The sequence below is a fragment of the Strix aluco genome, chromosome 9 (assembly GCF_031877795.1).
Source record: "Strix aluco isolate bStrAlu1 chromosome 9, bStrAlu1.hap1, whole genome shotgun sequence".
In the NCBI taxonomy this organism is placed as follows: domain Eukaryota; kingdom Metazoa; phylum Chordata; class Aves; order Strigiformes; family Strigidae; genus Strix; species Strix aluco.
The window spans coordinates 24,642,370-24,656,884 of record NC_133939.1 but is presented as its reverse complement, the minus strand read 5'-3'; the positions used below and the strand labels follow the sequence as shown (position 1 = coordinate 24,656,884).

The following is a 14,515-nucleotide window of genomic DNA, read 5'->3' as shown; positions in this document are numbered from 1 at the left end:
ACATTTTAATTTTGTTACAGTCACTAGTACCATCCCTCAACTTCAAGCAGGCTGACAAAGGCAGTGAGACTGGTTAGGAAGCTTTCATTAGATTTGCTATTGTAGGTTCAAAGGCATCATCTCTCTGTGTCCTTAAAAACTATTTATGGGGGACAACATTTTACTGGAGCGTGAAGACAGGAATGAATACTCCTGTGCAGGAAGGACTATACTGGGGCCATCCTCTCACATAGATGTGCACACCAGCCCCTCTGGCTATACAAAAGAAAACAAAAGAGAGTGAAGCAGAGTAAAATAGCATCATACTCATCTCAACTCAGTACTGAGCTGTAACAGTAAAATAAGAATGAATTAATTATATTTATGACTTCCTTTCTGGACTTTCCCTGAATATCAAGGTGTTATTTTCTTCTTTGGAAGTGATGTTACTGTGCTTTTCTGTGCAGTTAAGTAGTAAATGTGGCACGTTTTAGTTGTAGAATAGTAGTTATTTTAAAGTCTAGTATGAGAGTAACAATTTACTATGACTACAGTGAATGAAGTATGCCCATTAGACTTGGTACATTAGGTCTGGAAGTGGGAGAATTGCTGGCCTGGCACCTTATGCCACTTTCCTATTCCCTCTCCATGGTAACAAAAATCAGGATTGACCTACACAAACAAAGCTGCTCGCCCTAAACGGAGCATAGCTCAACTATGGAGGCAGCAAGGCCAATTAGCTTTCAGTGCAGTTTACAGCAAAGAAGGTCGGCTAGTATAAATATCTACACATATGACAATACAAAATGTAAGCTTGCCATTTGAAGTCAGATCAGAATAATAATAAAGTAACAAATGACATATTCATTATATACATGAGTATAGGTACATGCATGCACCTATCTCTATTCTTGTTAACTCCTTACTTTATATATGTATACACACACGTGTCTGTCTTCTTAGAAATGTCTCAAAAGCTGCTTTTATTGTCATAATGAAAGACTAGGACTCCTTTGAGAGCCATTTCTCTGAAAAACTACTGTAAATGTCTTTTGAGTAGGCTGTCTGCACTCAAGAGAGTTAAATCAGTAGAACTTTGACGAGACTGGAAAACCCACTAATATCTAATTACTGTGGAAACAATTGTTGTAATGGTTGCATTTCTTTATGAAGCATGTACTGAAAAACAGTTACACTGTCGATTTAGTGAGCATTAAATCAGTTTGATATGCAAATGTAGGTGAAGGGCTACTTCATAAAGCTGGTATTATTTAAACATTTGTTTATTAAGCTGAGAAAATTAGAAATGTCAATAAATGGGATCCAAAAGCAAAGCCATGTCTTTTATCAACAGAGACTTTCTTCACAGTTTTTATTGTCCACCTTTTAGAGTCAGTGGGCTCTAATTATAAGAGGAACAGCAATACTAAATATGAGGGTACTGCTGGGAGTACAGTGTAAAACAGTTGTTCTTGCACCTGACATGTTCCATCGTTATTCTTCCAGTATGACTAAAAAGGAGCAATTCTTGTGCTCTCTGGATTACCCCTGAGCTCTTATCTTTTTGATGTTAAGGGGTCATGGAAACAGCTTAAATTGTCCTTATCCATTTAATGCAGATTCAATTAACTCAGGTTAATGACTATGGAACAGAGCTCAGGGATTTGAGAGCTGCTCACATTGTTCAACCTGGCTGGTCCTGTGACATAAGCTGCATTTTTGGGCGGAGATTAAAGGAGAAGATAGTGTGTTGCCGGGACGTAACCAAACACAGTCCACAGAGAAGTGTAACCGTTGTCTCTCAGGCATGCACAAATCTCATGGCTGCATCTAAGTACAGAAGTGCAGTACACAGTTGACCAAATCACTTACAAAATGACTGCAGCATATCTGTTTGCTAAACCTTTACTCTTTGGAAGTCTTTGGGAGTAATATGCTCTGACCTGTTAAGACTTATATGAGTATTTTCCCTGGGATGTATTTTCATCTTCCCTTCATTAATATATTATGGCTAAAAGAGTGAATACCAAAGAATTTGTTTCAGGAAGAGTGCAAAATTGCAGATTGTTGTCCAGTGAATACAGAAAATTATGTAGTTGTGTAATATTTAATGGTATGTACTTTTGAAATCTTACTTAGAAGTTTGTGACAGGAATTCTCAGAAGTGCACTTTCTAACCATTTCTTTTTTTCATTTACATTCACAGGATTTTTGAGCACTGGGGACCAAGCAGCAAAAGGAAACTATGGCCTCCTTGATCTAATTCAAGCTTTGCGATGGACTAGTGAAAATATTGGGTTCTTTGGTGGTGACCCACTAAGAATAACTGTTTTTGGATCTGGTGCAGGCGGTTCATGCGTCAATCTGTTGACTTTATCCCATTATTCTGAAGGTAACCGTTGGAGCAATTCAACCAAAGGTATTATGCAGGTTGCAAATTTTGACAATTTTGGTGTCTGCATGCCACCGCCATTAGTACTATGTGATGCTCTGTATATTCTCTTTGTTCCTATGAACTGTTGAGTTCAGCTCAATGTTAAGCAAACTTTTTAAAGGCTGTACAAGCCACCTTCTCCCTCAGCTCTTCTCTGCATGTTTAAATTTTGGGTCACTTTCTTCCTTTTCCTATGGAGCTTTGTAGAAACACTTTATAGCAGACTGCTGAACAGCATTTTCTCAGTGCATCATTTTTGTCTCTTTCCTTTCCTACCTAAGGGTGTCCTTTTTGGAAAACCAGTCAGTCATGCTCACAGTAGATGAGGTCATCTATATTCAGACAGTCATGAAAGGCATGTTTAGTTTCCCACGAGGAGCAGAATTTAAAGAAAACTAAAATGACACAGTTTAAATGACACAGTTTCTCTTTTCAGGCTAACAGCTGAAATGCTTAAAACTATTATTTTCTGTGAAGGAAACAAGTACCTAGTTCAGAAATCTTTTGTCTGAAACTGCATGAACTTCACTTGCTGTCATCTAATAAAAGAACGGTTGAATGTTTTGCATGCATGATCCAAAATTGTCAAAGCATCCAAGTTGCAAATGGATATTCTACTATATGTTTTTTCCTATTCCATAACTAACACCTTTTCTCTCTAGTTGAGGCAGACAGCGGGAAATTAAAACCATGCTGTTTGAGGCACCCAATTTTTTTCCTTATGATTTTTGCCCCACAGTTCCACACAGTTTCTCTCATTTGCATGGCTATTGCTTATTGATCACATTACTCTTGTCTTACTGTTCTCACACATTTTTATCTGTATTGTTTAGTTTTACCAGGGACATCACATTGTGCCCTGTGCATAAAATTCTCCACTAATTTATATTGCTGTATCTCCATGGGGGACTAATTGGCCAATCATAAAAAAGAAATAATTCCACTGACATTAAAAGAGCTGCATTTACCCAGAGTCATGATGCAGAGTCCACTGAGGTCAATAGAAGTGACAGATTCTTTAGATCAGGCCTTTACACTATTTTAAATGAGAGAAAAATATAGCTTTTACAAGAAAGGTCTAGTGGAAAATAGACTGTAGTTTAAATTCTAGTCTATTTCCACAGTTTGATTTTTAATGTAATCTTTTTTTCCATAAGTACCTGCAGTTAAACAGGACGTATTTATAAACTGACCTATAAGAACAAGATGTAAGCATTACTTCATTACACTGTAATCTGAGGGTCACACTGCACCATCTTTTTTCATCAGAACTCACAAAAATAACTTTTGTCATAGATGATTTAGCTTAAGGTTGGATGTGGAGACCTGTTTTTTTCTCCTCTAACTCTTACTTGATATTCATCTTGATCTTCTTGATGTAACATGACATTAACGTGAAATGCCACATTTACAATATCTGGTCAGTTTTGTGTTGATCATTATGAGCAAATTTTGCCCTGTCATATTCTAACAGAATTCTGCCAGGAGCAGAATTTGTTTAGTGAAACTGATGGCGTAATTTGCCAACATAGCAGATCAAAGGATTTGGGAGGGGACTGAAGAATGCTTACAGATGTATACTTAAAATCCAATTGTAAAAGTAAATTTTTGAGGATTTCTTTTATAAAAAAAGCAAAACCATGCTTTATTGAAATTAGGATTAAACAGAACAATGTGCCACACCCCCATGTATGTTATGTTTCTTTTGGTGATGGTTAGATCTGCCATTAAAATAAAAATTGGGCAGTTTCAAATAATAAAAGTTATTTCAAGTTTTCAAACATTTTCAAATATCTTAACATTTTCAAAAAAACTTTTGTTTCACATTATTAACCAGTTTATCTTTCATAAAGTGTAGATTCTGATGCTCTTTGCTTCCTTCATTTCCCTTTGAAAAGATCCCTTGGTAGTTGAGAGGAAGCATTCAGCCGGTTTCAAGATGGTGCTGTTCACAGCTGCCCATCTGCAACTGGGCAGAACAGGACCCATCTTTAGAAAGTGCTCTGGAAATGTAGATGAATATATGCAAATTATTATTATTTACTTTGGTGAGACTTTGAATAGAGTCACAAAATTATACGGTCCATTGAACATTTAAATATTTCCATCACTCTGAAACCCATAAACTATAATAATCATACACATTATCAGATAAAAATGTAGTTTTCCATCCTGTGTGATACCAATTTCTGCCAGGATTATGTGGCAGAATGAAAATAATTTTTCATACTCTTGTTCATTTTTCACCAAATGGTTTGAGAGGAGAAATATTTCCGTAAGCATTCTTCAGCAGGAGAGATGTTTAGTTTCATTTCCTAAGATAACTTTATGGCCAGAGGATTTGACCGCTTTTACTTAATCCAACATTTAATGTTTATGTAGCACTTAGCAAGCCATAGTGTTTATATCAGCATTTTCTTAATACGTAGCTTACACTTTCTGTCCTTGTTCAGAGATATTTAATAAAGCAATAAAAATAGATTTACACAATATGCAAAAAAGAAACATTATGAAGTATCATGAAATACATCTTTGTGAAAATTCAGTTTTGTCATTTAGTTACATTTATTACAATGCTTGGATCCTCTGAGGTAATTCCACTGACTTTGAGCTGATTTATACTAGCTCAATATCTGACCTTGTAAACATGCAAATATATTTTTACCTGCTTTATAGCTCAAGTTCTTTCATATTTTTTACTCATATCTTACAAGGAAATAATATCTTGGATATGACTTCTCATAAATTTAAGGGGAGGCTTGAGTTTACATATTTCAGTCCCTACACCTATCTGATTTTAAGACTTTTGGATTTGGACCTAATACAGTCTAGAATGATTTTAAATTCCTCAGAAGCTTGTAAAATATTTTTCACCGGCAACTGATTCCAACTAACTTCCGAGCGTACAGGGTCTGGTACTGCAACAGCGGCTGTAAAGATATGTTTCTGACTTGATTTAGAGGCTATGAAAGTTTTTTTATCTATAGAAATATGTTACTTATCAAAGTAAGAGCCATCTTTTGCATTATTGGAAGAAAATTCTGAGGTAAGATAAGCACCTTAACTCCAGTTCCTTTAGTTGGAGTATCCAGCTATTCATCAAGCATTATACCAAAGATACATTCTTGCAAAATTAAGTGAGTGAGGCCAGATGTCACTTCCAGTCCCTCAGCAAGTCTGCCAAAGTCACTGCAATTACTCCAGGTGCCTATCGGCATAAGTAAAACCAAATTTTGACCCATATGTCTTAAATCAGCATAGCTTATATATGCTATAGATCATTTTGTATTACCCACAGTGACCTATAGGATGTAGGGTCCAGTAGAAAATATTTTCCAGTAATTAGTGCAGATGTTTTGTCTTTTGTCTGAAATGAACTAGAAGCATTTCCATGAAAATGTAAAAAACCCAGAAAGATCACAGTTACCTAAATACAGTATAAGTTTTTGAATTAGGGATGAGCATTATTTTATACAAGGTTCAGACTCAAAATCTCTTCCAGAACGTGAACTACCATCCTCAAAGGGAGCAGGAAAAGGCAAGGCCCCAACACAAAGGGAGCCAAGAAGTATTGGGACAAGGGTGGAGGTTTGATTGCATTTAAGCCAATATCAAAAAAATTGGATTGATCAATTGACTACAAGGGGGCGAGGCTTTCATCCATGATATACTCAAAAATGCTTACAGAAGGGGGAGGAAAATGTCAATTTAAACATATTTTGTTATTTCTGTGAGTAGAATTCCTGGTCCAGAGTGCTAGTTAAATCAGCATAAATTCAAATTAATTGCACTGAAGTCTTTGGGATTTGCTGTAAGTTTATATGCAGCGCCAGATCATATTCTCTCTCTCCCCTAAATGAATACCTGAACGTATGTTTAAATCTCTGAATTACAAAGCTAAATAATGTAAAATATATTATTTCCCTTTTTATGTAAGTGTGATTACTATAAACCTTCATTAAAAAAGCTCCTTCCAAGAAAGGATCTTGACTCTTAAACACTTATAAATTTAATAGCCGCTTAGTACCTTCTCGTCTGTTACTCCAGAATATAAACTTCTGCTGTGATACACAATTCAGAAGCACTGCACCCCTCAGACGAACTTTAATCCAAACAAAACATAAAAAACCGGTATATTAGGTTCATTTAACACATAGTTGTATGCACACATGCTGCTGACGGCTTGAACAATATCCAGAAATTCAATCCAGTTCAGATACTTGTTGGCTGTTACTCCAACCTATAAATTGCTTTAACTTTAGGAATTTCTTTCAAGCTAATAGTGTTATCCTACATAAGGTAATGCCACTTCTTTTTCTTCCTGAGGTTTTTTTTTTTTTAAATCTGTTCCTCAGCTGGACTGCATTGAGGTAGAATCATTTGCTTCAATTTCTGCGCATATTGCATTTATTTTTTATACATTACCTGTAGGTACAATGACAGATCTCACCATCTTATGTGTTTAAGTACTATTAGGATTCAAGTATCTCTTCTGTTGAAGTTTTCTATTGTTTCAAAGAACTCCTTTGAATCTTTCAAGTATGTAGCTGTTTCAAGGTCACTTCAGTAGTTTTTAAATATTTCTCCCCACAGGACTTTTTCAAAGAGCAATAGCTCAAAGTGGAACAGCTCTCTCCAGCTGGGCAGTTAGTTTTCAGCCTGCAAAATACGCCAGGATGTTGGCTACAAAAGTTGGTTGCAACATGTCAGACACTGTAGAATTGGTAGAATGTCTACAGAAGAAGCCTTATAGAGAACTTGTCGACCAGGACATTCAACCAGCAAGATACCATATAGCCTTTGGACCAGTAATTGATGGCGATGTGATACCTGATGATCCTCAGATACTGATGGAACAAGGAGAATTCCTCAATTACGACATCATGTTGGGAGTTAACCAAGGGGAAGGGTTAAAATTTGTTGAAAATATTGTGGATAGCGAAGATGGCATATCAGCTAGTGATTTTGACTTTGCAGTTTCTAATTTTGTTGATAACTTATATGGATACCCTGAAGGCAAAGATATATTGAGGGAAACTATTAAATTTATGTACACGGACTGGGCAGATCGACACAATCCTGAGACCAGAAGGAAAACACTGCTGGCTTTGTTTACTGATCACCAGTGGGTTGCACCAGCAGTGGCTACAGCAGATCTTCACTCAAATTTTGGATCGCCTACATATTTCTATGCCTTCTACCATCATTGCCAGACAGATCAGGTACCTGCATGGGCAGATGCAGCCCATGGAGATGAGGTCCCTTACGTACTAGGAATCCCCATGATTGGTCCTACTGAGTTATTTCCTTGTAATTTCTCAAAAAATGATGTCATGCTAAGTGCAGTGGTGATGACGTACTGGACAAACTTTGCAAAAACTGGGTGAGTACCAGACAATGAATAGTCTTGTATACAAACTCAGGATATAATGATGCAGTGTTTTCCCTTGGTTATCTCCCTTGGGAATGCCTCTGTACTTGTATGATGAATAAGAGATTAAGAATTGGGTAGGATATTTATGTTTATTGTAATGTCCCTCAGCTCACACATTCTAGCAAAAAGAGGGAGAAAATATCTTCGCAAATATTCTGCATGAAGAAATTTAAAAAATACTTTGTACACAAAAGTAATTAAGGGATCCCCAGAAAAGTGCAAAACTAAGCATTTAGCATATATGTATAGTTAAAAATGGTTACATTAGTAACTGACTTTACCCCAGCACTGGTAATATTTTCAACCCATGAGACAGAAAATTACATATATATTGCATCATATATAATACAGCTTATTTTAACAATGTTTTTTGTTTTAAATTGTCACTTCCAACCATAAAATATGTGACTTTAAACTTCAAAAGTTCTGTCATTTTCATTAATTCTTCCTTCACTGGTAGTTCAAAACGGTTTTCTACCTTCAGCCATTGGACTCTAAGTCACTCTGTGTTATACTGATTTATGCCCTGCCATGGTCTTTCACCTCTGGAAGGCCACAGATGCTGCATATGAACAGAAATGCTGAGCTTTGTGAGCTTTATGTTACTAAAAAAGAAAAGCTGGTCTCTCATAGACATTTGTCCGCATTACCACGTTGCTGGCAATCTGTCCTCAGTGGCAAAAGATTTCAGTGTGAGAGACACTAGCATTTTGGGAACTAGGGAAGTTGCTGAAGTCTATGTAAAAGAAGGGTTCGTTTGCATAATGCTGTTTCTAATCAAGTTTATTAAGGCCTCTAATTTTAGGAAATAGCATTCTGCTCTGTCCAAGGACAGACTTAGACATTAAGCATAAAATGTTAATTATGTTAATTTTGTAATTCTTTTTGAAATACTGTGTAACATTGGAGATTATTTTCTTTTAGTGACCCAAATCAACCAGTGCCGCAAGATACAAAATTCATCCATACAAAACCAAATCGTTTTGAAGAAGTAGCATGGACCAGATATTCTCAGAAAGACCAACTGTATCTTCACATTGGATTAAAACCACGAGTTAAAGAACATTATAGGGCCAATAAAGTGAACCTTTGGTTGGAACTGGTACCTCATCTGCACAATCTTAACGACATTTCACAGTATACCTCTACCACAACTAAAGTGCCATCAACTGATAATACTTTCAGACCAACAAGGAAAAATTCTGTTTCTGTTACTTCAGCCTTTCCTACAGCCAAACAAGATGATCCCAAACAACAACCAAGCCCATTTTCAGTGGATCAAAGGGACTATTCAACAGAATTGAGTGTTACTATTGCAGTTGGTGCATCTTTGCTGTTCCTGAACATTTTGGCCTTTGCAGCATTGTACTACAAAAAAGACAAGCGGAGACATGATGTTCATAGGAGATGTAGCCCACAACGTACTACTACCAATGATCTTACCCATGCACAAGAAGAGGAGATAATGTCCCTCCAAATGAAGCACACTGACTTGGATCATGAATGTGAGTCCATCCATCCACATGAGGTGGTTCTTAGGACCGCCTGTCCCCCAGACTACACGCTAGCTATGAGAAGGTCTCCTGATGATATTCCCTTAATGACACCCAACACCATCACAATGATCCCCAACACTATACCAGGGATTCAACCCCTACACACATTCAATACATTTACCGGAGGACAGAACAATACTCTGCCCCATCCTCATCCCCACCCCCATTCACATTCAACAACCAGGGTATAGCCAGACAAGACTAAACAAACTTTATTTTTTGATGGATTACAGTAGGTGATATTACTGAAGATTACTTGGCTTTCAACCTACAAGACTCTTACTATTTAAATATGGAGGAATATTATGTGAATATACATATCAAGAACTTTTGGGGTTTTGAAAAAAATGAATTGTACATATATCAAATGAACTTAAGAAAGAAACAAAAGAAAAAACAAACAAACCCAACTGTTTGCAATTGCTTGAAGCAGTTGTCCTGAATGATACTTTTTCATTCACATTCAAGTATTAATTTTTTGAAGATTTAAGTTACATAATGGAATTAGGCATGTGCAACACAAACAGGAAAGAACTATGACTGAAAATTTTAAAAACCTATAAATATGCACAAGGGACACACTAATGGAATGTCAGATAATTTTCACCAATTTTTATTTGGACCTGTTTTCTTGTGTAGACCATATTTACATATTTGAATAAGTACACAAAGCACCAATGCTGTTAAGGCCTTAGAAAGGGGCTCATGCTGAAATCTGCCAGTCAAAGAAGTTTTACAGCCTGGCAGGTACAACATTATCACATAAGTGCTGTCAGTATAAAAGTTGTGGGAATAAAGGAAACTGGGTATTTTTAGCACGATGTGCATGATAATTTATATGCTTGGTGGCTGTGCTGCTGATTAAGCCGTAATTAAAATTCTTCTCATCCCATTGGAGTTTTAATAGAAGCTTTCTCCGTCGATTGGCACAACCTAAAGAAGTTTTTTAAAGGGGCAAAAGTAATTACAGTAAAATATTTCATGGTAGCTTCAGAAATAGAATGAATTGCAACAGTTCTTAAAGGTATTTATGGCATTCTAGTTATACAGTGGTGAACCCTCATTGGTACGAATCCCAGACAAAAAAAAATCTATATTATTAACGTTCTTTTTCCTTTCCACCTAAATAATTTCTAACTTTAACATAACTATAACTTTAATGGAATCTCCTTTGATGAAGAATTTATAATTTGCTGTGATTTAGTTACAATATATTTAGTTCAAATTGTAAGGTAAAGTGTGTCCAAGAATTTAATTGCAATGATATTTTGCAATAGAAAAATGCCCCAATATTACCGCTCTGATTACGCCTTTCAGTTTATTCTTCAAACTCATGTTGCATGTTACAAAGTTTACTTATAATACTTTAATATAAAGTTATTTCCCTTTTTGCTATACATTAACTTTGCCATTCAAATGAATTCTCTAGACCAGATGGCAATAGTGTAGAGAAAGAGGGTACGTAAGAATGAGGAGAGAGCCAACAACTGGAAATTTTACGATCTGAATACTACATGTGTTTGTGTGATTTGAAATGAATGTTCTAAAATCACAAGAAATTTTTCATTCCCCTGTTGCTTTCCAGTAATTATATACCACAGTCCTTTCAAAATGTTTGTATATGTAATCAGATGTACATTTATATAAAAGAAATAATTGAGATGGACTTAAGAGCACATCCCTGATAAATACTTTCTCTCTTACCTGTACTATATTTCTATTAGACTAAAGTTATGTGATTTTTTTTTACATTTTTTCAAATTACTAGCAATTTTGATAGTTTGTAAGATAATGCGAAGAACTTTCTCTGACAAACTAACTGCAGTAACAGAAACATTTCTTTTCAGTTACTCTTTTTCAAGAATGAAAGCTTATTACACACAAAAATTGTATACTACTTGATGGAAAATTACTTTGTACTTCTTGGCCATATTACTGGTCACTGAGTGAAATAAAGATAATCTGGATAACGAATATTATTCCAATGCTAAGAGACCTGATATTTGCTCATTAAAGAGCTAAAATGTTTATTGCTGTTTTGTCATTTTTTAATGAAGTAATGGTAACTGTCTCAAATAAAGAGTAATATCTTAAGACCAGTCTGGTTTTTGAAGACATGAACATGCCTTCTACAACTAATACAACTACATAATTATGGGACAGTCCCACCTACAACCATTTCTTACAGAAACACTGACATTGTGACTATGATTGTATTACATGCAAATCTCCCCTAGTTTTCAGGAATAAGGTAAAAGTGCAAATATCAATACTGAAAAAAAGCCAAGGAACAGGCTTAATTGAAATAAATCTGCAGTATTCTGTGATGCGAAAACAAAACAGGTTGGGTTTTTTTTTGGTGATTGAACTTTCATAAAAGATTGCTAGGAAGTTCAAAGTGTGTTTGCTAAGATCAAGCACAAATGTTAAATCTGAAGTTGAAAGCAAAATAAAGTATTGCAATTTTAGTCATTTTATTTAGCTATTAAAAAAAAAAAAAAAACAACGCCAAAAAACACCAAAATGCATGTATTTAATTAGTGCTTGTTACAGTCCCCAGTTTTAAATTAAACTCTTTTGGTAGAAGCATAAAAATTAGTCTTCAAAATCCAGGGCGGTCTGTGTGCAATTTCTGCCTGATGTGGTTGTGCTTTTAGACTGTGACCTGCCAATGTAAACCAATAAAAAGAATTGTCTGCCATCTGATAATTATTGTTTAATAGGAAGATTGTATTTTGCTATGTTGATGAAACAAAAGAAAAAAATACAAAAATATTGATGGCCATAAAACAAGATATTCATGAAATATGATTTTATGTGCTTTTCTTAACTTTATCAAAACCAAAATAACTTTCTACTATAGTTTATTTGTGGCCATATATCTATATATCTCTATATATACAGTATCTGGTAATTGTTTACTTTTATTAGTTACAAAATAAACGATTTAGGTAAACCAAGCATGACACTACACTTTATTTCTGTCAGCCAACAGTATTTAAAATGTGAAAGATGAAGGCAACAACAAAAATTTTATCACTCCTGTTTGAAAAAAAGAAGTCTATTCCTGTGATGCAGATACTGTGAATGATATTTTAGTGGCTACTTCATAATCACATTACAGCAGCTGGCTTTCCAAAAGTAAGATGGTGTCCCACATTTTAACACAACATTAAGAAAGACCAAGAGATGTTTTAAAGCTGAAACAAAATAAAAGTATAGGAAATGGTTTTGGAATATCTTCATTATGCTTCATGAAATATGTTTGTTCATTTTAAAATATTTATCTGTTTGATTTGTTTTCCACGGTAGCCTACAAGAAAGCAAAACTGAGTGTGATATTTCATTTCTTGTATCATCCTTGGACCAGATTTCCAATAAAATTAGGATATCAGTCAGTCTTTGAAGTTCAGTAAAAATATAAAAAGCCTGCATTTATTGCTTTCACACTTTTGTAAATATGTTTGCAGACGTTTTTAAGAAAATGTATTCTACCATTTTAAGAAAAAAATAACAATGGAATCATTGTCTCGTTTATCTATTAAAATTACAGGCAATATAATGTGCTGTGCTGACATTTCTAGGAGAAATAAAGCAGATAAAAACGTATTTTGCTCAATGGTATCTCAGTTGGTTATACGTGGTATTCTCCACCCACAGAAGACTTTCAAGGGATGGATGAACTACCTGAATATAATGTTCCGCAGGAAAATGGAGTTGTTGTTTTCGTTGTCTGTACTAAACATGGATTCCTTTGTCACAAGACTTTAATTATTGGATTATTAAAATACCCTGAAAATGAGGATGAATAGAGGTCTAACAAATAAACATGTTACAGCTTTAAAGACACAACTGCACAGAAAATGCTGGAATTTCTGTTGCCAACTTCACTAAGAGATGAAACAGCTGAATTCATAGGAAGCTGTCAAACATCATGGCATTCCTTTGATGTTTGTAAGTTGGTTTTTTTCCTGTGGTGTTAGTTTAAAATATTGGCCTTTTCCCCTGCTTTTTTTTAGTAATGAGCTGTTACAGATGATCACTTTTTAATGTAAACGAACATTAGATTATTTAATTATTATTGTGAAAATGTGCTCCCAAATAAATTAGATTAATGGGAAATTCCCTGTAGAGGTTTTGTTATTTTTCATTCAAAGCTCTTGTCAACATATCTGTTGTAGCAGTTTTGCTTTTTTTTTTTTTTTTTTCAGTCTGTAAGCTAAGGGACTTTCTCCAAATAACATTAAAAAATCTCTTTTTCTATTTGAAATAATAACACTGTAAGATTAAGATGTCCTTCTGAGACCTCCAAATAAACATGAACAATTTGAAACATGGAGAACGGGCTTATACTCTAAACATTCTAATTTGATTTCATTCTGGCACATCAATACATTTGTATGCAGACTAGAAATTAGCATCATTTGATAAGGCATTCAAGAGAACTATACAGCAGAATCAATGAGTTAACCACCAACCATGTGCAAAGTCCCTTTTCTCTTAGGTTCTGTTAATGCTATTGTATAATTGATTTCTTATTTACAGATTCAGTAAAAACTTAACTTTGTGCAATGGGAAATGGTTAGAACAAGGTAATGAACTTTATCTGGTGGAAAATGTTTAGAAAAAAATGTGGAGAATCACCTAGGAAGTGTAGATTTTTATGTGCAAACTGGCTTCATTCCTTTTTGTTGATATTATAATTCTTAGTAATTCATACACATGGGAAACAATAATTTCTGCAATAAGTTTTAGTTTCTAAAAGGAATTTAAGTGTTGTATGTAAACTGTGGATTAAAAGCCTATTCTGACTTTAGTTTTCCTTGCTATTGGGATGAATGAAAAGACCTCGTAGAAGTGCAACAAATTTGTACAAATAATTTTTATTCAGTATCTTGATTTTTTTAATTTGTAGATAAAAGTACCATCACTACAGTAAAAGCTGTGTATTTGTTTGTCACTGAAGAAAATGCCTTCTTGTAGATGTATGCATCTTTCTTTCCCTGTGTGTACCCACATACACCACTCCAGCCAATAGAGAAGATTTCAAAATATATGAATAAACAGAGAATTTTACCTTTTTGCACCCTGCAGAGTCAATTCAAAGGTAAA

General features: G+C 34.9%; 1 protein-coding gene across 3 annotated transcripts in view; it reads left to right on the top strand.

The window, feature by feature from the left end:
- Nucleotides 1-12,648, top strand: part of NLGN1 (neuroligin 1) — a 400,725-nt gene extending 388,077 nt beyond the window's left edge. For all 3 annotated transcript variants that reach the window (XM_074834254.1, XM_074834255.1, XM_074834253.1), the window contains 3 exons: nt 2,186-2,398; nt 7,007-7,796; nt 8,772-12,648. In XM_074834254.1, coding sequence (XP_074690355.1) covers nt 2,186-2,398; nt 7,007-7,796; nt 8,772-9,594 — 1,826 coding nt within the window. In that variant the 3' untranslated portion in view covers nt 9,595-12,648. The remainder of the gene's footprint in view (nt 1-2,185; nt 2,399-7,006; nt 7,797-8,771) is intronic.
- The last annotated feature ends 1,867 nt before the right edge of the window (nt 12,649-14,515 follow it).